This window comes from Carcharodon carcharias, chromosome 9, assembly GCF_017639515.1.
Source record: "Carcharodon carcharias isolate sCarCar2 chromosome 9, sCarCar2.pri, whole genome shotgun sequence".
In the NCBI taxonomy this organism is placed as follows: Eukaryota; Metazoa; Chordata; class Chondrichthyes; order Lamniformes; family Lamnidae; genus Carcharodon; species Carcharodon carcharias.
In genome coordinates, this window is record NC_054475.1 from 99,857,845 (window position 1) to 99,882,751 (window position 24,907).

At 45.1% G+C, this 24,907-nt stretch overlaps 1 protein-coding gene and 1 long non-coding RNA gene across 2 annotated transcripts in view; one reads left to right on the top strand and one right to left on the bottom strand.

Moving 5' to 3' along the window:
• The window catches only part of LOC121281907 (multidrug resistance-associated protein 5-like), a 252,076-nt gene that overhangs the window by 27,876 nt on the left and 199,293 nt on the right, over window positions 1-24,907 (bottom strand). Inside the window, exons 19-23 of the mRNA XM_041195071.1 lie at window positions 19,470-19,654; window positions 18,906-19,052; window positions 17,591-17,720; window positions 12,120-12,273; window positions 11,205-11,333 (exon numbers count right to left, since the gene is read on the bottom strand). Coding sequence (XP_041051005.1) covers window positions 11,205-11,333; window positions 12,120-12,273; window positions 17,591-17,720; window positions 18,906-19,052; window positions 19,470-19,654 — 745 coding nt within the window. The remainder of the gene's footprint in view (window positions 1-11,204; window positions 11,334-12,119; window positions 12,274-17,590; window positions 17,721-18,905; window positions 19,053-19,469; window positions 19,655-24,907) is intronic.
• LOC121281908 lies at window positions 17,382-19,314 on the top strand. The gene is made up of 2 exons (XR_005943972.1): window positions 17,382-17,528; window positions 18,656-19,314. It is a non-coding gene; the product is annotated as an uncharacterized LOC121281908 (long non-coding RNA).

Sequence of the window (24,907 nt, forward strand, 5' to 3'; positions counted from 1 at the left end):
CGTCAGACCCTGCTGGACTTCCAGCATCTGCTTACTCAGGGACGACTCCAGAGACACATCATTAGCAACCGACTGAGCATGTTCCTGGTCTCCAGCAGTCCTTTGACTGCTGTGCCCTGGCACACACTGCTTCTGCCTGCACCTCAAGCGAGTGTGAAGTGCCCTCACTGCTGTGCACCGAGATATTATCCGCTGATCTAATGGCCACCGAAGCGCTGGTGCCTGCCTGGCTGAGAGGGTGTGACGCAGGTGCATTTCTATGGTTGCTGTCCTCTGGGGTCAGCGGTGGGTCTTCAGGCTCCTCACCTCGATGGGCTTCTGGTGAGCCTGAAATGAAGAACAAGTACATGTCATTAGTTGAAGTCATTACACATCCTGGCAACTGAATCAGGGTACCCTTGACTTTCCATTATCAATGGGGATTCCATGTTCGAGGCTCACATCAATATAGAGCCAACGGTAGAATGGTTGCTATTACACATATTCTGACCTCGGTGCATTGCACTCTTACCTACATCCCTGTGGAACCCGACCTCACGGCGGCCAGTTGACCGAGGTGCATGGCATGGCACCTATCCAGTTCCTACTTATATCTACTCAGGATTAGAAGGTGGGGCCAGTGCACAACCTCTCTGCATTCTTATGAGACGTCTTCTCCTGAAAGGACAGAGGAGCATTGATTAGTCCACACTGTACCTGCATTGCCATTGCAACCTGGCCAACCCCAGACTGTAGGGCTCAGCCGATTTGTGACCCTGGAGCCGCAGACACTCATTCCAAGCAGCCAGGGCTCACCCCCTTGTCCAGATACTGCCTCATTGACATTTGCCACTCACACTCTTAAGAACTCTGAGGCATGGGTGGGGGGGGCTGGGGTGAGGGGTGTGGTCCTAACTGCTGTGCTAAGTGACCCATGCCAACATGGTACTCACCCTTCCCGACCACAGGAGCTCATTGAACCGCTTATGGCACTGCACTCTTGTGCGCCTCACCGCATCATGGGAGCTCACCCTGGATGCCAGCTCCTCCCAAGCATTTTTGGTGAGGTGGGGAGCCTCCCCATCAAGGATATCTCTGTGTGCTGCCACCTCCTCCAGGAGGGCAGTGAGATACTCATTGGAAAAATGCGGGACCTCTTCTAGAGGTTGTGTGCTCTCTTCTACTGCAAGGGGAGAAAACAGAGTTATGGTGTTAGGAGTGCCTTATGTAGATAGACTGGAAGAACAACATTTGTGGAGAGTGACTGTGAGGCATGGATGCAAGAGGGCAATAGGATGTAGGTGTTGACTATTGTCAAATGAGGATGTTAGTCTGGAGAGAGAGGAATGAATGGAGCTGCAAGGTGTGTTTCTCTGAGGAATGATGTACAGGAAAATGCTAGGAAAGTCAGAGTGTGGAGTTTGGCACCTGAAGCGATATGCCATTCACCTTTTCCATTTTCCTGAGGTCCTGAATCCTTCTGTGCACTTTCTCCATGTTAGAGAGACAACACGGCTGCTGCTGACTTCCTCAGCTACTTAAATCCAATCCTGCTTGGTTGGAGAGATTGTCTTCTTCCTAACATCCTTCAGAAAAATCACCTCACTGCAGTCCCTCAGATCCTGCAGCAGGACCTCCAGGTAAGAGTGAGGGACTGGGGGAAGTAGTCTTTCCAGTTCTCCTATATTCCTGTCATTGCTGCAGTCCGTGTACAATCAAATCATTCTAATTCATGCCAGGGATCCCTTTAATTAAAAATCCTTCCTTTAAGCATGTCATCCCACCCACCCTCCACTATTAGTTGTGGAATCCGGAAGCAGGATGCCAATGTCATGGCTCAGTTAAAGAGTAACGACAAAGCCCGCTGGAGATTCCATAGGATTCCTGACTCACTATGGTTTCTGGCCAAAAGGGGAATCTATCAGTTTAAAATGTCATCCTATGATGGACTCAGAAGCAAGAGTATTATGTTATGACTGCAGCTGATGTTATTCGCTGAGCAAGCCAAATCCCAGAGGGAAACTTGTCTTACTGATCATAACATTTTTTTTTGTATTTTGAAAACGAGGGGAAATCTACTGATCCCAGAAGCATTGAATCCCTGTAACACTTTTAGGATTTTAAAATTAAAAGATTTATTAACAAGAAGAAAATAAAACTTAAGCACACAAGGTTAAAGTTACACAGTTATAACAGTCTTACAGAACATTTCCCAAAAAGAACCCACTTGGTCAGAACGCACAAGTAAACTACTTGGCAACAGCTCCTTTATAAAAAAAATTAGTAATATTACTGAAGGCAAAAACTGCTGCTACCTTGGTAAAGTATACCACAAGACTTCTCAATTTTTTCCACTTTGGTGTGGAAATCCAACAAAGTTTAGAAACAGACTGCTTTCTGAAAACAAAGACTTTTCTGGTTCCAAGCTGGATGGCTGCTTCAAATTCACAACTTTTCTCAGCACAGAGCTGGTCTCAAGAGATCTCCCCCACACAGCCAACTACAACTCAACCTAACATCATTCCTTAAATATCCTTTTTCCTTTTCATCTTAGATTCTATTGTCCTCAGCACCTCTTTGAACTTAACTTTTCCAAAATACAAAAATATTTCACATCTTCCTGTTGCCTCCACCTTTGGGTGAAATAAAATTTAATAACCTTCCCTTGTTTACTTATGAAACCATTGTAAGTTGTAGAAGTCCCTTGTCACTTCTAAAGTACCTTTTGAAATTTAACAGCTGAAAAGTCAAGTCCCTACCTCCTGCCTAATGCAAATTTTAAAACCCTACCTATTTACTTGAACATTTAACTTCACCATAGTCTTTCATCGCAACTGCATGCTTTTAGTACTTTGATCTTTCATCTCTCAATTCCCACAGACAAGCGGTCGTTACTAACCTTTCCCATGAATTAATCATGGACACACACGGACACACACCCTTCTTTACAGAATACCACCATATTCCCAAAAATATTAAAACAGATAACCTCCATCTTTTCGCTTCCTTCAGCAGAAAAAATGAAAGGTCATATTTCAAAGACGTTTTCATTTTCTCAACCCACTTTGTATCACTTACTACACTTAGCGATACAAAATAACTATTACACTACGATGTATGTATATCAACTATGCATATGTTTTATATATACACAATTCTTTTGTAAGAATGAAGTTCATTCCAGTCCATTCTCAATTTCCCAACATCCAAGTCCTTTTGAATTTAAGCTCTTGACGATGCATCTGCAATTGAATTCTCTTGACCAGCCACATGCATAATTTTTTAAATTGAACGGTTACAGTAACAAGCTCTACCGAATAGTGTGGCATTTTTATCTCGAAACTTTTCCAGAAACTTCAAAGGATTGTCGTCCGTATATACAATTGTCTCTGAAGAGTTGTTTGCAACATACACTTCAAAATGCTGCAAGGTTGAAACCAAACTTAAAAAAGTCTCTTTTTCTATAGTTGAATATTTCTTCTGATGTCCATTCAACTTCCGTGAGAAATATCCTACTGGTTTTTCAAGTCCCAGTTCATGTGCAGAATTTTTCGTCCTGTGGACAGGTAGTTCATGACCTGATCAGGAGTAAAATAGCGTGCAATGACATCGGGCAAGGGTCCTGACATCATAGCGCAATATTTCACTCAGTGGGCGCGCCCGAGTGCTGGATTGGCGCCCGCCATTAATTAACAGGCCACTTAAGGCCCTTAACAGTCCAACTGACTGTGATTTTACCTTGCCAGTGCGATTTTCTGCTCGTCACATGGCAAAACGGGCAGCCAGCCAGCCAGCCGACATTTTCACAAACCTCATCCAAAGGTGGGATAAAAAGGGTTAGCTGCATTGCCAGTGTGAGTAGTGAGCAATTTTGGAGGTAGCTTACAGCTGGTTGCTTATTGGTACTTGGCATCTTCAGCTCTATTTGGGGCTTCATTCTGAGCATTTCCAGGCTTCACTTCAGGACTCATTGCTGTCCGCCAGGCCCCTAGAGGAGTCAGACTGTGTGGACCCTTCCAGATATCAGACAGCCTTCCCTTACCCTGACAATGGGGATTGTGGTCTCTGCTGGAGGCACCTCCTTTGAGGAGGAAGAGAGGGGCAGAAGGGGGAGGAGGCCAGGTGTTCCAATGCAGCTTCCAGGGGAGGGACCTGTGGGAGGAGATGCACAGGCACAAGGGGCACAGGGCCAGCAGGAAGTCACCACTATCCGGCTGCCAAGGTTTACAGTCGGCGATGCAGCTACCTCAATATGTCCAAGATGCAATGCCGAAGGAGGATCCGCCTCTCAAGGGAGACTGTGGTCTCCATTTGCCAGATGATTGGGTCTGAGATCAGCTCCGACTGTATGGGTGGACACCTCATGCCAGTAGCTCTGAAGGTCACAGTGGCCCTCAAATTCTATGCCACCGGCTCTATCCAGGGCTCAGTGGTGATCTGTGTGGAGTCTCCCAATCAGCTGTCCACAGTTGAGCCAAGCTGGTGACAGAAGCTATGTTCAGGCGGGTACTGACCTTTATTCTTTACCATACGGACAAGGCTAGCCAGGCTGAGCGAGCCAGAAGCTTTGCAGCAATTGCTGGACTGCCCCGCCATCCAGGGTGCCATCAACTGCACACATGTGGCCACCATGGCACCAGCAGGTCAGCCAAGTGCCTTCATCAATAGGAAGTGATTCCACTCCATGAACGTGGAGATAGCGTGAGACCACAGGATGTATATTCTGCATGTCTGTGCAAGGTATCCTGGCAGCTCCCGTGACACGTACATCCTGAGACACTCCCAGATGCCGAGGCTCTTCAGTGCTCCAGCCCAACTGCATGGATGGTTGCTGGTGACAAGGGCTATCTCTTGTAAAGGTGGCTCATGATGCCTCTACTCCACCCAAGCACTGAGGCAGAGAAGTGTTATGAGTCATGCCTCCACAAGGGTGGTGGTAGAGAGGACCATAGGTCTTCTCAAGATGCGCTTCTGATACTTGGACGGTTCGGGGGAGCACTACAATACAACCCAGTGCGGGTGTCACTGAGTGGTTGCATGCTGCACTCTCCACAATCTGGCGTTGGCAAGGGGGGTACTCACTGGAGGAAGGGGATCTTGATGCAGCTGCATAGGCCACAGATGATGCATCCAGTAGTGAGTTGGGAGATGAGCACAATGAGGAGAATGCTGAGGGTGTGCAGCCAAACCTAGGTAACCTCCAGGGAGGCAGGGACACCAAGGATGCCTTGAACCAATGCCCCTTCAGCTACCAAAGATCAGTTTCAAATGCATGCCAGGACTGCCCCCTCCATCCCGGATGTCTGAAAGGACCCTTTCATTTGAATACAAAGAATGCAGTGCCTTTGCAATAAAGTTCAGAGCCACTTCCATCCAGTATTACATTCTGGCGTACTCTGCACCAAAAATTAAAAAGGTGAAGCATACACAGGCCATGATGACAAAAACAAAATTTAACACCTTGTGACAGTTCAAAACTATTTACATAGAATTTTCTGGTCTTTAATCCCAGACCAGCATAGATAAAGTAAACAGAAATTAACATAAAATCACCTGTGACCTGTCCCTCTTGTACTCCTGGTGCCTTTAACATACATTTGCGTGCTCCACCCTCACTGGCAGCAGCATTGGAGACAGCCTGCTGACTGTGCTGTCTTGTTGGTCTTGATGACCTTGGCGGTTATCCTCTGGCCAATGGAGCCTGCACTGGCCCCAACTGGGCGGGATCGGCACATGCCACAGCTGGCATCTCCCTAGTCGCTGCAACCTCATCAGATGCCACGGGCACTGGCGGAGGGTTGGACGAGCTGCTGCCATCATCCAGAGCACCCTGAGAGGAGCCCGCAGAGACGACAAGCTGCTCGTGCACCAACGTGAGGTCGCTCTGGACTTCCTTGCTCACCATTGATGGACAAGCACCTAGTTGGGATACTAGGTGCCTCATCCATCTCCCACACTGACAATGACCACCTGAGGTCAGTGTCTATGTGAGGGCTTGCAGGCCTGAGTGGAACGCCAGGAACCCCTCATTCTGTCCCTGGAGCTGCCTCTCCATGAGAGTCGCCACTCTCTCAATGGAGGAGGCAGTGCACTCGCCCATGATGGTCAACGCAGTGCTCATGCTCCGCATGGATTCCTCCATCACGGAGACTATGGTATGCAGACACTGATGGATCTCCGCCAGATCCTCCCATATATCCCGCTGGACATCCAGCATCTGCTGCCTAATGGACGACTCCATGGGCTCATCATCAGCCTTCAACTGAGCATTGTCCTGGCCCCCAGCAATCCTCCTACTGCCGCCGCCCTGGGCACTCTCTGTCTCTGCCAGCACCTCAAGCTACTGTGAAGTGCCCTCACCAATGTGCACTGAGATACTAGCCTCCGATATAATGCTCACTGAGGTGCTGGTGTTTGCACTAGTCTCTGCTTCAGAAAGCGGGTGTGACGCAGATGGAAATGATGCCAGGTGGTCCTCTGATGTCAGGGGTGGCTCTTCAGGATCTGTAGATCGGACACCTAAAAGGGAGAAGGACATGTCATTAATTAAAGTCATCACACTGTCACTGCACATACCAGGCACTCTGGTGGGACAATGGAGATCAGCATTATGGTGCCATCATCTTTCAATGATCAATGGGGACTCCAGGTTCGAGGCTCACATCAGTGAAGAGACTGCACTAGAATGGTTGCACAATCCGAAACTCTCATCTCTGTGCACTGGGCTCTTAACTTCATCTGGCACCCCCGCCTTTCCACGCTCGGTTGCACGGGGAGCATGCCAGCTCTTAAGCTTGAGGGCGTCCTGCTTGAACCGGGACAACAGTAGCAGGTTGGGTGAGCCTCCGCCTGTACATTCCCTCTCGACTTGGTTATGGCTTGTGTGCTCCTGAAAGGACAGAGGAGCATTGATCAGTCCATCCTCTACCTGCAGCACCATTGCATCCTGGCCAACCACAGCTGAGAAGCACCTCCAAGGGTACATCCGAGTGGTGGCCCTCAAGCCACAAGGCACCCAGGGCTCACCCCCTTGTCCAGCTCTGGCGTAATTAGCACTCAGACTGTAGCACCCCTGAGGTCCAGTGGTGGGCGGCCACACCTTAATACTTCTGCACACTGAACCATGCTAACATGGTACTCACCCTTCCTGAGCGCAGAAGGTCATTGAAGTGCTTCCGGCACTCGACCCAGGTGTGCCACACCATGTTATGGCTGCTCACCTGAGCTGCCACCTCTTCCCGTAACCTCTTGCTGAGGTGTGGTGGCGTCCTCCTCCCATCTCTGGGGTCAAGGGTGTCCCTCCTAGCAGCCACTTCCTCCAGGAGGACAGCGAGGCACTCATCAGAAAAGCGGGGTCCGGGGTTGACTGTGCCCACCCAACCTGCCCTCCCACCTGGAGTTTGCGGTCGCACTTGGATCCATCGTTAGGACGGCAGACAGAAGTCCTTCCCTGGCAGCCTACCTGGGGCTGCCTGGGCCTTTTTAAACCAGCCGTTGGGTTGCCATTGGGCCCAGCGGTCGACAGGCCCCACCCCGCTCGGTCCTTCCCAGCCAGTGCGGAGCCGCGTTTCACACTGGGCAGGCCTTAATTGACCCGCCAGCGTGAAATCGCAGTTGGGGTCTGATCACGGGTGGTGGTTGGTTTTGCGGCCGCGCCTAGGCCCACCCACCATGCCCACCCAAAGAGGGGAAAATCCTGCCCCATCTTGTAGCACCACAGCACCAACACCTATATCACCGGCGTCAACAGTCATTTTAAACTGCATTGTATAATTATGCTGCTAGGACAGGTGTAGTGGTTAGTACATCTTTCAAGCTGTCAGATGCAGTCTGACACTCCTGTGTCCATTGGAATCTCCTGTTCTTTTCAATAATCCAGTCAGTGAACGTCTAAAATCTGGCAGGAATTTCCAATAAAATCCACTCATGCCCAGAAATCTCAAAACTTCCTATTTTGTTGTAGGCACTAGGATCTCTACAATAGCTTTTACTTTTGCATCTCGTGGGACCACTTGACCATGTCCAACAGTGTGGCAAATTCACTTTAGCCAAATTTACAATCAAATTCGCTTCCTGTAGACAGTCAAACAGTTCCTTTAAATGTCGTAGATGTTCCTCCCAGGTTTGACTGAATACCACTAAGTCATCAATATAGACAGTACAATTGCTTAATCCTTCAATCACCTTGTTTGTTAGTCTCTGAAATGTTGTTGGTGCAATTTTCATACAAAAGGCATTACTTTGCATTGATATAGACCTTCCAGCATCACAAAGCTGATCTCTCTTTTGTCCTATCCGATAAGGGTACTTGCCAGTATCCTCGCAGAAAATCAATTTGTGATAAACACTGACTGTCCCACTCTCCCGATACAATCCTCCAATCGTGGAACAGGATTTGAATCCGCTTTTGTTATTGCATTTATTTTGTGGTAATCAATACACAGTCTTTATTATCTATCCAGTTTTGGCACTGTTACAATGGGTGAACTCCAATTACTGTGACTGAGCTCTATGATGTCATTTTCAAGCATAAATTCAATTTCTTTCCACACTTGAGCCAATTTTACTGGATTAAATCTATATGGGTGTTGCCTTATTGAAACTGAATCCCCCACATCAACACCATGCAAAGTCAAATTTCTCTTCCCTGGTCTATTTCCACAAACTGCTTTGTGTGACTGCAACAGCTCTTATAAATCACTTCAACAGTTTTTTGGAAGGTAACTTAATATCACATTTAGGTTCTTAAGTACTTCCTCACCGTCCAATTTAATCAAAGGAAGGTCAATTTTGGAATCTTTAATTTCTGTTTCCTCCTCCTTAACTACAACTATCAGTATCTCCTTCTGTTTATCTTCTCTTTCAAAGTATAACTGTTTTAAGTCTGGATCCTGCTGCTATAACTCCACTAGCTTCAATAAACTAAACATCTCAACCTCATCCTCTCTAATCTCCTTTTCCTGGGTAATGTTTTCAAAGATTGATCCAGCCAACTGAGATTTGGTATCCTCCCTCTGTCTTTTAGATATTTCCTCTTCCTGTTTAAGTTTGCATACCTGTGACCTCGTCTCCGCACAATGTGGAAACAAGCCAGGATGCTCTTTCTGTAAAACTTCTGTTGATTGCATCTCAACAGGTTCCTCTACTACAGTAGGCATCTTGATCCAGATTTATCATTCCCTAGAATGAATTGAACTCCTGCAATGGGCAAACCACTCAAACAATCAACTCTCCTGTTTTCAAATTACTTATTAAATTTACTTTATATCATGAAATAGGTTTGAACCCTGCATGAATTCCACCAACTAACACCTTCTCCTGCAACAACCCTTCTGGACAGCAGATGGCACTATCCCATAATATTAATGACTACCTAGCCCCTATATCTCTTAGCATCTTAACAGTCTTTCCTGCTCTTCCCAGAACACATGGATATACTTTCCCCCCACATATAAAATCTTTAAACATCTCTGTAACTTGCCCTTTAGAATTTCTTTGGGTAGGCTGTGAACAGATTCCCATCTCTATGGCTAATGCTGACTCTTCCTTTTTCAACTGTGCAAAGGCTACTGGTCTGTCATGCACTTGGGTCTCAAGAGTCAACAGCACTTTTACTTAGAGAACTCTGAGTACCTGTCAATACAATTGGTTTCCCATTTAACTTCCAAGAATTTGGTAACATACTACTTTTCTTGCTTCACCTTGGCCTTCTACCTTTCCATTTTTAATAAACTGGCATCCTTCAACTGGCTACTCGTTACTAACACTTTTACCATCACAAGGTTTTCTATGTCTCCAATTCCCTTGCTGACTCCGAACGGATACTTTCCCTACACTCAAATGTGTGAAATATCTTAAGTATTGGCTAAAACAGCAGCTGCCCTTATATTTTTACTTTGTCTTTCATTTAAATATGCCTTGATAGTTACTGGAATACTATTTCTAACTTCTTCCATAATCATAATTTCTCTTACATTTTCAAAAGTCTTGTCTAACTTCAATGCCCTAAACAATTGATCCCAGAGAGTTTCTTTTCCTCTTGCAAATTCTACAAATGTTTGATTAGGTCTCTTTCTTACAGTCCTAAACTTCAACTGATAAGCTTCAGGGACAAACTGATAAGCACTTTCTCAGCCTGCCTTGCCATCTTCATAACTTGTGCACAATAAATATCCCTTAATATTAAAGCCACAAAGAATGCAGTGAAACATAATAGTGGCCTTGGGAAAATTGCACACTTTTTATGTTCATGCGAACCATGAAAAACATCTAGCAGTGCAATTAAAGAATTTATTTCAAAATTTGGCTTGTAGCTGGAGAAACAATTTTGAATTGTACAACACAAGAGTGAAATACTGTTGTTTAAAGGTCTGTCACTGGTGGTGGTGGTGATAGCTGAAAAATGTTCAGATAATGGATTGGGTATCATAAAACGCTGGCCTCAATATATTAAAGATGTCTATTGACAACACTGATATCCTTTCCTTGATACTTATAATAATACTTTAAAATTAAATATCTACTTGCAAAGTTCCTGTCCACAAATCCTTACTTGCAGTTGTCTTGTTTTGTCACACATTTGTGTCAACTTCTTTCAATATATTGTGATTTGCTACATCCATATTTGTAATGGAAACTACTTGTGCAAACTTATCCCACTGTTTTTATTCTCTCTGACCGACTCTGCTTTTCTTGCTTCCCACATTGCTATAAATTTTGTGATGCTATTATAAATAATAATCAAAGTACTATGGGAAAGTATACAATCTACAACTTCAAAACAGGATGAAACTACCACTGTACACTCATCCAATTATTCTCCCACCCTCTAATTCACTTTGATAAAAGCAAAATACTGCGAATGCTGGAAATCTAGAACAAAAACAAAATTACCTGGAAAAACTCAGCAGGCCTGACAGCATCTGCAGGGAGGGACACAGTCAACGCTTTGAGTCCGAATGACTGTTCATCAGAACTGTTGAAGAGTCATTCAGACTCGAAGCGTTGATTGTGTCCTGCTCCACAGATGCCGTCAGGCCTGCTGAGTTTTTTGAAGTATTTTTGTTTTTGCTCTAATTCACCTTACCTGACAACTCCCCATGTGCAAACCACAGAAGATTGTAATGCTTAAAATATCATTTTAATTTTACATTTATTAATCTTGTTTTGCTGAAAGTTAATGTATTTTATTATTTTGTTTTAATCAAAAAGTATTTGCTACTTACTTTTGCAGGAACTCACTTTCCTTGTCATAAGCATGGATTGTGGCCAAGCCCTGGACACTGGAGGTGATGTGAGATGTAAACGGTGACTGGCTAATGCTGTCCATACGCTTAAGCTCACGAACTAACACCCTGCCAAAAGGTAGAGAATTCAGATTACTGCCAATTATTCACATCCTTTCCATTATCCCTTTGTCCCACAACAGAAATTTACTGAGGTACATAACCAAAGCTACTGGTGGCCCTCTTATTTTTTTCATTGTAGTTACCATCTGTGAGTCAACATTGTGAATGTCCAACTGGGTTTCACAACCAAGTCCACTTATTGTTTGCTTTTATCTACTTATTCAATATCCATAAATGCGCCCTTTTCAGCAGCATGCAAACAATGTTTGTGATTTTTGTTTCTTCTAACTCAGCAACAATGAAGTTAGTTGTAGAGCTGCAGCACTGCCAGGGCTGAGATGAGCTGAACTGATCCATAACATGAATCAAATTGGGCACTATCATGGCCTGTGTGGCTGAGGTCTAAATGAAACAGTTAATTTATTTTGTCAGCCACAGGGATTGCCCCTTAAGTTGATTTTTCTTAATTCCATATTTTTAGTTATCAGCCTCTTGAAGGCAGTATTGGAACATTATTGATTTAAAAGATTATCTGGTTAACACAGAGTTGGGTTAATATTATTGTGTCACAGGTCCTAATGTTCATCTTTTTAAAATACAATTGTTAAAACCAATAAGGCGAAGATTAATGGAAAATGAGATTGTATCTGATCAATAATTTCGTAGTAGTGAATAGTGATTCTGTTTGGCAGGCTAGGAACTCAGGCTTGTGCCTGACTCCTTGAATAGAACAATCTCCTCTCTCCATTAATATCAGATTTATTGATAGAAAATTAACCAAAGGAACACTACCTTGAGATTCTGTTGACTATCATGAAGATAATGCTGAGTGGTAACACAGAAATAAGGAACCACGGGAAGACAGAGCTGACGACACCAAGACAGAACAATATAAGAATGATATTCTGGATCAACATCTCAGTCTGAGTGGTCAGCCGCACATCCACTGAAAAGAGAGCAGGCAGAATGTTTGCGATTGAAAAGCTTCATTTTCCATTATAACAGATATGCACAATAATCCAACGTGTGCTTTTTCTCAACAGATGTACAACAATCATAAAAGGAGAAGGTATACAGGGAATTGAGAAACACAGCTCTTGTGTAGTCAACTAAAAATGTTGTTTAACTGGGTGTTGGTCATGTTTAGGATAATGAAAGCAAAAGCAAAAGGAGATACATAGGTAGAACCTGCGAGTCTTAGTACCTACCAAAATGTGGCACACCTGTAGCAGGTCTGGAACCTGGTTAACTCAGCCATAATATCAGCATCCAGCTTCTGATTTCCTGGCCTATCAGAGAGGGTGGATGAGATCATGTGCCCAGCCTGTCAATGACAATTCTATTTGTGGCTGGAGGAAATCTTGCTGTGGAAGGAACCAGAAAGCTGCAGCATAACGGAAGGAAGATGTAGGAAGCTGCCCCTGGTTCATGGGCTTGTCCCTGGAGGTCATGATAAAGACAGTGATGGCCAGGTGAAAGTCTTCCTCATTGAGGATGGGAGCAGAAGGCCATCCAGTCTTACAAAGGACGCATGGCTACAGATAGTGGAAGCTGTCAGCAACAGGTACAATGCCAAGAACAACAGTGTTATAAAAGGTTTAATGACCTCATAAGGTCCGGAAAGATGTCATAACACTCAAATTGCAGTCATCTCACTGTGACAGCCATAGCTTTCTCTGCCACAGCACTTCTCTGATTAACACAGCTTGCAGTTCCACACATTCCTTTCTCAAAAGCCACCTCCTCAAATCTCCATTCACACTCAGAGTCATCCTATTTCCCTCTGGCACCAATCTCACAGTCATCCCCTCTTCAGATGTTTTCATTCCATCCTCAACATGTTCCACTTCTCACATTCAAATCTCTACCTTCTCTCAGTGCAGGAAAGAGTGCAAAACTCCAGGGAGAGGCAGAGAATCAGGGTGGGAATGGACATGCACTCATAGCACCATGACCACAAAGGAGGGAAATGCCCTGGAGTTCAGCAAGGTGACACACATATTGGGGATCGGTGATGGAGAGATGGGGGTGGCAGAGACCTATTGACTGCATTGGGTAATGCTGACAGAAGCACACATTTCCTGTTGCTGCTCCACAAGTTCCCCTTTTGTGGATGACCTTCAAGGTTCAACATCCAGGCCCATCAGAGCAGAGCTTGGAATGTCCTGCTCCTTCCAATGGGAATTAGCACTTAACAAATCACTCATGTTGAATTGGTGTCCACAATAACTGAACTGTATGATAAGCACAATGTATCCTTTTTCACTATCAGCACTTACTCATGTCTTTCATCTCTCACAGGTCCTTCACGGGTAACAGCTCAGGAGTCCTTAGAGGAGGGCGAGCACTGTGAGAATGCACCATCACATGACTCCTGCCTACAGTCCACCACTGCAGATACACATGCCTCAGTGGGTTCTGCGTTAAAGGTAGATTGGGTGGCACTGATGAGGAGTACATCACATGCATGCAGGAGCAGGTGCTGGAGATGGGGACAACAGTGGAGAGTTCCCATTGGAAGGAGCAAGACATTCCAAGCTCTGTTCTGATGGACCTGGATGTTGAACCTTGAAGGTCATCCACAAAAGGGGAACTTGTGCAGCAGCATTTCCAGATGCATGGCGCGTCCTTAGAGGGAAGTTGGATGAGTCCATCTCTAGCATGTGCCATGTTGTCTCAAGCAATTGCTTTGATGTACACCTACATGGGAAGAGAGACCACATGCATGGATAATCAGATGCGACTGTGCGCATGCTGGTCCAGATCAATGGCCTACATGTCCTGTCTGTCCCTCTATGGAACAAAGCCTTACTTTGGTGGCTCAATGCCTATCTGGCATGCAGCAAAATGTTCTCAGCTCTTGGCAGGCAGCGAAGTGCAGGTGGGCCCCAAGAGGGAAAATGGGCAAAGAACAGATGGAAGTGGTGACTCTTCTCAAGGGGCTGCACTTCTTAGCCCTTGAATCCCCCTTAGAGCAACACAAGCTGCCTTCTGCCTCAATGACAAAGTCTTCCCTTGCGCAGGTGCAACTAGGGCAGCCTTTGGTACGGGCATTTCAGGTCTCAGAGCAGGGGAACAAACAACCTGCCTCCAGCCTAGCTGAAGCCACAATGGTCGCACCATGTAGGAGGAAGAGAAAGCAAATCTGAAAGAGTTTTCATTGCACAAAGGTATTCAATTAGGTGATAATAATGTTAATGCATTAATAATGATCTTATTTCAATTATGGAAGACTTTACATGAACTTCTCATTCTCATGTTGCATCCCCATCATTCTGGACAGTAGCCTTCAGATGAATGGTATGATCAGCCTTTTTGAGCAGGAAAAGATGTGACTGTAATGGTTGGCTGGCTGACTGTTGGAATAAATTGTATTGGAGCGCTTGGAGTGGGGGTCGGGGGGGTGACGCTGGTGTGGTAAGGCAGGGTTCTTGATGAAACTCTCAGATGGCTGCCTGGATGAATCTGTCTCAGGTTTCTCCGCAGCCAGGTATGCTGTGAAGAGCGCAGCAGACCACAACAATCCTGGTGAGTCTTGCTGGGGCATGATGAAGGGTGCCTTCCAATCTGTACAGATACTTGAACTGCATTTTGAGCAACCCAGTGCTTAGTCTATTATTGCTCTCTTGTTGGCTCCTGTTATATCTTTTTTCTAGCTCAGTGGTAGTGTTCCTCAAAGCAGTCAGCAGCCAAATCTTCATTGGGTAGCTCTTGTGTCCCAGCAGCCAGTGCTGAGACTGTTGGTGGAGAGAACACCCTGCAAATGGTGTGACTGGTGAAGAATGAAGGAGGCATGGTAGCTCTGTGGATATCTGATGCAGGCATGCATGACGACCTAGCAGTGGTCACAACCTAGCTCGACATTAAGGAAGTGGAAGCCCTTCCAATTCATGAATACGCCTAGCTGATCTGAGGGTGTCTTGATTGCCACAAGCACACAATCAATCACTCCCTGGATCTGTGGAAATCCAGCCAATGCAGAAAAGTTGGCAGCCCCTGGATTTGAGTAGCCTCATCACTGGAAAAGTTGATATAATTGGTGGCCTTTGCAAACAAGATTACAGTAATCTGAGTGATGCACTTTGGGCAGCAGACTGTGGTATCATGGTGATGTTTCTAGCAGATCCCTGGGAAGATATTAGAGGCAAAAGAAATTCAGGGCTGTGGTGACATTTTCAGACACTGGCAAGTTGTGGCCACTTTGTCATCTTGGGAGGAGGAGACTGCAAGTGTTCACAATCACCTGCTGCGAGAACCTGAGCCTCCTCAGGTACTGTTGCTCTGACATGTTCAGGAAACTCACGCTTGCGGCGGGATTTTCCACACACGCCCGCCACTGGGATCTTCCAGTCCCGCCGCAAGTCAATGGACTTCTGGCTGGGGTGCCACCTCGCCGACAACAGGGCTGGAAAATCCCAGCCTTGGCTTTTTTACCCTATAATGGAGGGGGTTTTGCATCCTTTGAGTTGGAGTTCTCTCTCCACCCTTCTGTCTTGTGGAGTGGCATATGGCTGCAGTGAAGGCAGCTACTGCTGGTGTTGCTGATCCTGTTGTTGCTCCACAGAGATCCAGGCTCCCATGCTGCAGCGAAGGCTGACAGCAAGGGAGTTGAGATGCAGAAACTTAAAAATAACTTCAAAAATTTGCATTTGACACTCAGACTGACTGAAGGCCATTGGTCTGAACCAACATGCACTCAGTTACCTGTCGCACCTGATTATTCATTCAGGTGACCTCTCTTCCCATCTAGGTGGACGTCAACCACAAGCTTGAAATCCACCTGGATGAAACTTGGAAGTAGGCAAAATGATGCCCACTGCTTTTGATGGATTTCACCTCACAGCCACAGCTGTGCCTGCCTTACCTTGCACATTGAAGATCCCCCAATAAAAAAGCAAATTAATCTGAAACTAATTATTATTCAGGGATGACAGAGTGGGTTGCGCATCAAGGCTCTTCGAGCAATCTGACACCATACTTTTCTCTTCCAGCCAGTTCAAGAAATTAAACAAGCCAAATATTTTGTATTATTGCTGCTGACAGAATATAATCTTTGATAGGGCTAAATTGCACCAACTAGTCATCCCCTCCAGAGGTGGAATATTCCACTACCATCATGTGTTCCACTCCAAATTGATATTAATACTCACTTACTGAAACCAATTAAGTTGGAATGACAGCTGACATTAGCATTCATACCTTACCCTTTGACTTTGATCACCATAGCCAGAAATCACTATGCTGTTTATTTGTGTGACAAGTACACAATGATGTGCCGTAAGACTCATCCTGAAAAATGTCATAAATCCAAATTGTAATCATGAATCATGATCATTTTTTGTTGATTCTTCTTCAGAGCAGTCATACTGACTCGAAACATTAACTCTGTTTCTCTGTCCACAGATGCTGCCAGATCTGCTGAGTTTTTCCAGCATTTTCTGTTTTTATTACAATTGTTAGTTATTTATCACCTTTCTCTTTCAAGACACTCTTCAGAAAGACTGGTAGCAACAGATTACAATGTCTGCCAGCTGCAATCAGAAAACCTTTCTTCTAGTCCATTAGGAACTTAGTCCAAGTGGCACCAAACTTTGATATCAATGAACACTGTTTCCATAAGGTCCAACAAAAACTCATATCCTGTCAGCCACAGAAAAATTGCTTGGCCCAGATCAATGATGACAGATTACTGCAAAAAGCATCTCAGCACAAACAAATCTGTAGTGATTAAATTGCATACATCATTTTTGCCAGTGAAAGCTGAACATAGGGAGAATTACTCAATTTAAAAAATTTATTTATCTCCTATGTTGATATACACCTGTGTACGAGACATGGAATAATGTTCTCGCAACAGCAAACTCAAAGTTTTGCAAGGCGTTCTTCTGCAGGGATGCTTTCATACATTTGGCTTAGAGTTTGAGGCTGAAGCCCAACTTGTACTGTCAGTTCTCATATTGATGTGCACCCAAAAGCATTTCACATGAACATGAAAGTGACAGTTAAACTGCACTTTGAACTATTTGCTGTCACAATGAAGTGACTGACTTCCCTTTTTTTTTCCTCTATATGAAGAATGCCCAGCCTCTACTTGCTGTTTCTCCTTAACAATTATTTGAGGCACCATATTCTCCAGATGAAAAACAGACATGAATGCACATCTTACAACTGTGCTACATAACAGACTGAAGTATCAACACAGTAAGAAATTTTTTTTTTAAATGAAGTTTACCGACTTACAATGTTTTACAACCAGGTCTTACCTTCATCCATATCTTTAGCAAACCTATTTAGAATGCGTCCTAGAGGAGTTGTGTCAAAGAACTGCATTGGGCTCCTTAGAATTTTCTTAAATAAAGCATCATGCAGCTTGGAGGAAGCCCGGAGTGTGCACTGTTCAGAATAGATGATATATAATTATTAAAGATTTAAATAACCATTAATCCAATAAAACTCTATTACTATCAATTCCTGTAGAATAAACTCAAACTCACTAAATGTTATTTACATGTGATGGGAAATAATTGTGCACTTTATTCATAAATAAGCTTTCGTAACCAATTTTTAAAGGCCCTAGCTAGCCTGGATCATCCTATTCAGCAGTAACATCACTAGATGTGTGGTAGGGTGGGATTTCTGCCTGCTTATGTGACTTGGCATTGGCACCAATGAACTTCCTAGGATTATCTTATGAAAACAAACAAGATGAGCTCATCCCTGTGACAGTTTAAAGGGAAAAGTTATCATCAGCAACTGTCTTGTTCTGGGAAGAAGGATTGCCAGTTATGAAGCGTTTGAAAGTTCAGGTGCAGAATGCACAGCCCTCAAGCCCTTTATCACAGAATAATAAAATAATAATAAGTATTCAGTGCCATCCATTGAATTCTTGCAAGTTCAATATAGGACAACAGCAGCAGGGAAACCAAGATGAGTAAGTGGCACACAAGCCATTGCCAGCTGCAAGAGTCATTTGAGCCAATCTAATATGGATAGAGAGAAGTAAAAATGTGGTGAAATATATACTGTTTAAAGGGGAGTGGGACAGGTGAAGTTGGAAATAAGGCCAATGATTTTTGGAGGCAAAGGAGAGATTGCAAAAGATGTCATAAACAAAAGGTCGAAGGGGTGTTGTTGGTGGTGATACTGGCTTCTATTGTACCTTTTGTTTATGGACATCTTTTGCAATCTCTCCTTTGCCTCCACCTATATCTGGCCTTCTATCCAACTTCATCTGTCACCGCCGCCACCGCCGCACATTTTTACTTCTCTTTAGTTCTGAAGAAGAGTCATACGGATTCGAAACGTTAATTCTGTCTTTCTCTCCACAGGTGCTGTCAGACCTGCTAAAGTCCTACAGAATCTAACTCCATTTTTAACATAATTCTTATGGGAATCTATGTTTTACTTAAAGTCACAATTTTAAGTGGGAACTTAAAAGTCAAGAGCTAGATTTCATTTCCAAGAAGATTGTAACAATGGGATGTTAATCTATGACCCTTACTGTTCTATCTTGCACAAAATTGAAATAGATATTGGTCTATCAATTATAAATGGAAGGAAAACATCACATTTCAGCACCTTAACAAATGTGTAACCACGGATTGCCTTGAAGAGCAGTACAGCCACCATGGATAATGCATAGACCCGAATGTAAAAGTTCTGATGCGGATGGTCTCTTATGCTGTTGCTGATGCAGGTCACGTTACCTTCAGTAACAGACATATTCTGAAAAATAATATCAGATACAATGTTCGATCTCTTAAGGAGTCAGTCTACAATCATCTGCCCAGTTCATACAAGATATTCATTGTTGTGTACGATATAAATGCAACATGGAATTTTGTTTTTTGTTTTTGCATTGAACTTCTGTTGAAGTTTGAAAGCATTAAATGACATAAGGTCCAAAGCACTAGTTTTTGATATAGGATTGACAGCTTTTATCACTCTATTGTACCATAAAAAATTATAAAATGAATGCATGACAATGCCTTATTGTGCAATTTTATTGCTGCAATTTGGGAATTTTTTAAGCCAAAACAAGGTGTAAACACGGTGATTGGGTTTGCACGTTTCAATCTTGTTAGTTGTACCTAGCAGAGACATCTGTATGTGTTACTATAGGCATCGCTTTAAACAACTCACCCCACTGCCCTGCTTAATCCAGTAGCTGAGCCACCAGTTACTGAATGCTATGCTGCCTGCTGTCAATATGAACAGAAGAATGTTCGCAAGGAAGATGAGACTACCTCCTGCAGCCTTGATGTAAATTCCGTAGGTTGACCAAGACACAGAGCCACTGGCTTTTTCCTCTGTTTGCATTAGCTGGTCTAGTGGCAAATAAAATTGATAAATATCAGCTCAGTCCATTTTACAATTGAAATTTTACTCTTACATAGCTTACTTTCATTGTGTTTCATTGCAGTTCATGAGTTGCTCTGAACATAATGGATTAAATTTTTAATACACTGCATTTAGGTGTGTGGTTTAGTAGCATTATAAACCGCCTCAATTAAATTCTTTGTTTAAACAACTAAGGTGCTTACATGAATATTAGGCATATACTATCAGAATATTTGGAATATAGGCATATTATGTTTTGGTATTTACAAATAAATACAGTAAGTTGTTAGAATCTGACAAAATATTCCAAAGCGCTTTACAGCCAATGAAATAGTTTTGAATTGTAGTCACTTTTGTAATGTAGGAAACATGGCAGCCAATTTGCACATAGTTATTGCCACAAACAGCAATGTGATAATGACCAGATAATGTTTTTGTGATGTTAGTTAAGAGATAAATATTGGACAGGACACTGGGGATAACTCCACTGCTCTTCTTCAAAATAGTGCCATGAGATTTTTTACATCTACCTGAGGGGGCAGACAGAGCCTCAGTTTAACTTCTCATCTGAAAGACAGTGTCTCCGACAGTGCAGCATTCCCTCAGTAATGCACTGAAGTGCCAACCTAGATTATTGCACGGAAGTCTTGGACTGAGACTTGAACCTTCAACCTTCTGACCCAGAGGCAAGAGTGCTACCAATTGAGCCACAGCCAACTCATTAATGCCACTTATAACACAGAAGGGAAAAGGGATGGAACTGGCTATAGTGATTGGGAGCAAAGTGAAAGAAGCATTGGGGACCAGTGCCCTCATAGATGAGTGCATTATGGACACAAGGATTAGGAGCTTTAAGGAGGAAAATGCAGTACCTTCAAAAAGACAGTGCTGATTGCAAGGAAGGAATCTGGAAAAGAAATTGCAGAATTTCCAGCTAGAAAAGTAGTGGTGTAGGTAAATAGATAAACTTGAATGATCTGTGACAACACACAACCGTATGACTAAATCTAATGCATGTGCACCTGTGGAGGGGTGGCCTTCACAACTTCCTGACAGGTAAACAACAAACCTCTTGACTCAAATGCCTGCTGACAGAGTGTCTTTATGAATGCAGAAACAGGCAATGAGAACTAAATAAAACACACTGGAAGATTGTTGCAGTGTAATATTTCTGTTTCCATCAATGGAGCCTATTTACTGAAAGTTAATGTTCAGAACCTGGCCTCAGAAGAGAACCCCTCCATTCTATGAAAGCAGAAGAAAATCAATTTCCTACAACAGCAATTTGTGAGGTCTTTCTTAGTGAAGTAATTGCTCACTGTCATTTGTTTTTTTGCTTTGGGTTCATAGTTACTACAGGAATGGAAGTGAAACTGCCTGTTTTCACTTCGTAAGGGACAGAAGTGAAGGTTTAAAAATCTGGCTAAGAGTTAAAGGTGTATATCATAGAAGGGAGTTCTATGGATAAATGGAGACATTGCTATTCTTGGGCTAGTTCCAGTTTCAATATTAGGTTGCCAAAAGTGAAGGGTTTTTTAAAAACATAAAGTGACCATCACTTTTGAAAACGAGGTTCGATATAAAATTTCTGTCTCCAGCACATAAAGCGAAAACGTTTTTTTTAAAAATAGTGGAATTTGAAGAGAGCTGGATTAAAAGATGGTGCTACAAGATTAGGAACTTCTGGTATGAGAAAATTAGAGCAGAATTTTTCTACTGGCGTGCAGGGATGGGCCCCACAAGTCCGCGTGTAAAATAATGCATGGTGACATTGGATTAGTGTACCGACATCACTATGCGTCACCACGACATTTCGTTGGGCGGGAGTGCGATGATGTCCGACGCGCGCCCACCATTAATTAACCGGCCGCTTAAGGCCCTAGACTTAATCGACGCCAATTTTTCGGCGCCCGTGCAATCTTCAGGTTGGTGCACGGCCACAATGGGCGGGCGGGTAGGACACATTTGTATTAACCTCATCCACGGACGGGATAAGAGGGCTCACTGGGGTCGCGAGTGTGCACAGTCAAGTATTTATTTTTGAAAGTTTTTGAAACTTGCCTGTGTGATCTGCAGTACTTCAAAACGCATACCAGCTGCTTTTTCTGGACTCTTAACCTTCAGGTCAGCACTCTGCAGTGAGTAATCTTTTAAGGGCCTGCAGGTTTCTGGAAGCCTTCCCTTAGCCTGGGAATGGGAGCTGAACTGTCCACTGGAGGCAGCTCCTGAGGAGGAAGGGAGGGCCAGAAGGGGAAGGAGGCCAGGAGTGCACATTCAGCCTCCAGGGGAACCACCTTTGGGAGGACAGGGGTAGGCACAAGGGGCGCAGGGCCAAGAGGTAGTCCAAGGCGGAAGATGCCACTATCCTGCTGCCAGGGTATATAGGCGGCGAAGCACCTACCTCAATGTGTCTGCAGATACAGTGCCGAAGGAGGCTCTGTCTCTCAAGGGAGACAGTCAGCTATATCTGTCCGATGATATGGCCTGAGATCTCCGCTAACTATGTGGGTGGACACCCTATGCCAGTGGCTCTGAAGGTCACAGCTGCCCTCAATTTCTATGCCTCTGGCTCCTTCCAGGGATCGGTGGGTGATCTTTGCGGTGTATCTCAATCAGCTGTCCACACTTGTGACAAGCAGGTTACAGATGCTCTGTTCAGGCATGCATTGACCTTCATCCACTACCGTTGGGACCAGGCAAGCTAAACAGAGCGAGCCAGAGGATCTCCGCCATCCAAGAACAGAAGCTGAGCAGCGGTACAATAGGAGCCATGCATCCAGAAGGGCTGTGGTGGGACAGAACCATCGGTCTTCTCAAGATGCGCTTCCGATGCCTGGGTCGCTCAGGGGGCGCACTCCAGTACCCCTCAGATCATGTCTCGGTGATAGTGGTTGCACACTGCGCTTTCCACAATCTTGCGCTGGAAAGGGGGAATGCAGCGGATGATAAAGACGCCGGTGCAGTGGCTGTGGCTGCACACGATGAATCCAGCAGTGAGTCCAAGGATGAGTATGCACAGGGAAATGCTGAGGGGGTAGACGCTGACCTGGGACTACTCCAGGGAGGTAGAGACACTTGGGAGGCTTTAATCCAACACACCTTCAGCTAGCACACCACAGGTGGACCAACAGGACAAGCCTGGGCTGTAGGCTCGATACTCCACATCTAAGTGCAAAATCTGCCAGGTTAGGAACAGTCACTAAGGGCCTTGTTAATAAAGCTGAGTGTCCAAAAAAGCACTCATTACAGTTTTGGAAACCATACACAGGCAGAAGAAAAGAGGCAACCTCAGCCATGGTGACATATCTGAATTTAATATGTCAAGCAAACCAACTTATTCCAAAAATAAGACAATAGTGTTACAATTCAAAACAAATCATAAAAGACCTCATCTCAGGCCAACACAAAATCACCAGCGAAAAACCCGTGATTTGCCTAAGGTGCCTAATGTTTTCGTTTAGGGGTGCTACGTCTTGGTGCTGCCCCATTGCTCGGAGTGGCATCTGAGACAGCCTGCTGACTCTGCTACCCTGTTGGCCTCAATGACCTTGACGGTTGTCCTCTGGCCCATGAGCCAGTGCTGGCCCAGCCTGGGAGGGACCTGCCAATTCCACAGCTGGCATCTCCCCAATCGTTGCAGCCTCACCGGATGCTACTGTCACTGGGAGAGGGACAGAGGAGCTGCCGCCCTCATCCAGAACGCCCTGAGAGATGCCCGCAGAGATGACAGGCAGCTGCTGCGCTGATGTGAGTTTGCTTCGGACCTCCCTGCTCACCATGGATGGATAGGCACCAAACTGGGAAAGCTGATGCCCAAACCATCTCCCACATTAGCACAGGCCAGCTGAGGTCAATTCCAATGGGAGGGCTTTCTGGTCACAGAGCAGCCCCAGGGAGCCCTGACGGGTCTCCTGGAGGAGCCTCTCCACGAGTCACCACTCTTTCCATGGAGGACGCCTGGCGCTCGGACATGTGGCACATTGGTTCGGCAATAGTCCATGTAGACTCCTCCACCATGAAGGCCAAGCATAGCTCCATGTATCTCCCCCAGATGCTCCCGCACACCTGGCCACATTTCCTACACCTGCTGCATCACGGATGACCCAGAGGCACATCATCATGCACTGAGCATGTGCCTGGTCCCCTGCAGTCCTTCAACTGCTGGCACCATGGGCGCTCTCTGTCTCTGCCAGCTCCTCCAGTGACTGTGAAGTGCCCTCACCACTGTGCCCCGGGACACTAGCCGATGTTCGAATTCCCACTGCGCTGGTGCCTGCCTCGCAGAAATGGTGTGACACTGGTGAGACTTCAGGGCCCTCAGGTGTGAGAGGGGGCCTCTGCTGCTCCTCCCCCCAGCCTTGCTCCGACGAAGCTGAAAGGAAGAACAAGGACAGTGAATCAGTTAATGTGGAAACAATGTCAAAGTGCACTCTGTCCCCTGAATCATTATGCGCTCATCCTTCCATAAACAATGGTCAAGCCATGTTGCAAAATTAAATCAATTAACATTCAGCACTGTTATGGCTGTTGGGAGAACAATGCTGACCTCACTGTTGGGCATAAATACCTGGCTGTGGCACCCAGCCTCACCGACACCAGTGGATCTGGGCACATGGCACCTCTCCAGATGCAGGGCTTCTTGCTTGAAGTGGCTAAGAGTGGCAATCACTGCCTGGCCGCCGCCAGTCCTCACATGCTCTGCCGCATTATGAGCATTCATCTCCTGAAAATGAGACACAAACATTCATTTGTGCAAATTGCACATGGACTCTCTTCGCACATGGCCCACCCCATCCAGACTGGGACATATCAGGGCTCCAGTGCCTCCTCGCCCCACTGCTGCCAAACACCTCCACAAAGATGCTAGGCTTGCTCCCCATCCACCCCATTGGACACATGCTGCCTACATATATCCTTCCATAGCAAGGAGGCGCAAGCACATGGAGTGCAGAGTGCAGTAGATGGTTTGTTGCCACGCCATCTTGAAGCTTCCCTCCCAGCATGTCATCACCCTGACTTGGACATATCCTGGAGTTTAAACACAGCGCCTTAGTGTAGCTCCTTCAGGTTGGCCCCAAACCAGTCATGTGGGACTTAGTGTAACACATGCTGCGGGGCAAAACACATCTCTTCATTGCCTTCTCAGGCTGACCTCAGCGTGGGTAGTATCTGCTTGCCCACCCAGCAAAGGACCAGTGTTGTCAATGATTCAATGCAGTCATTACACTCAGACTTGGGGT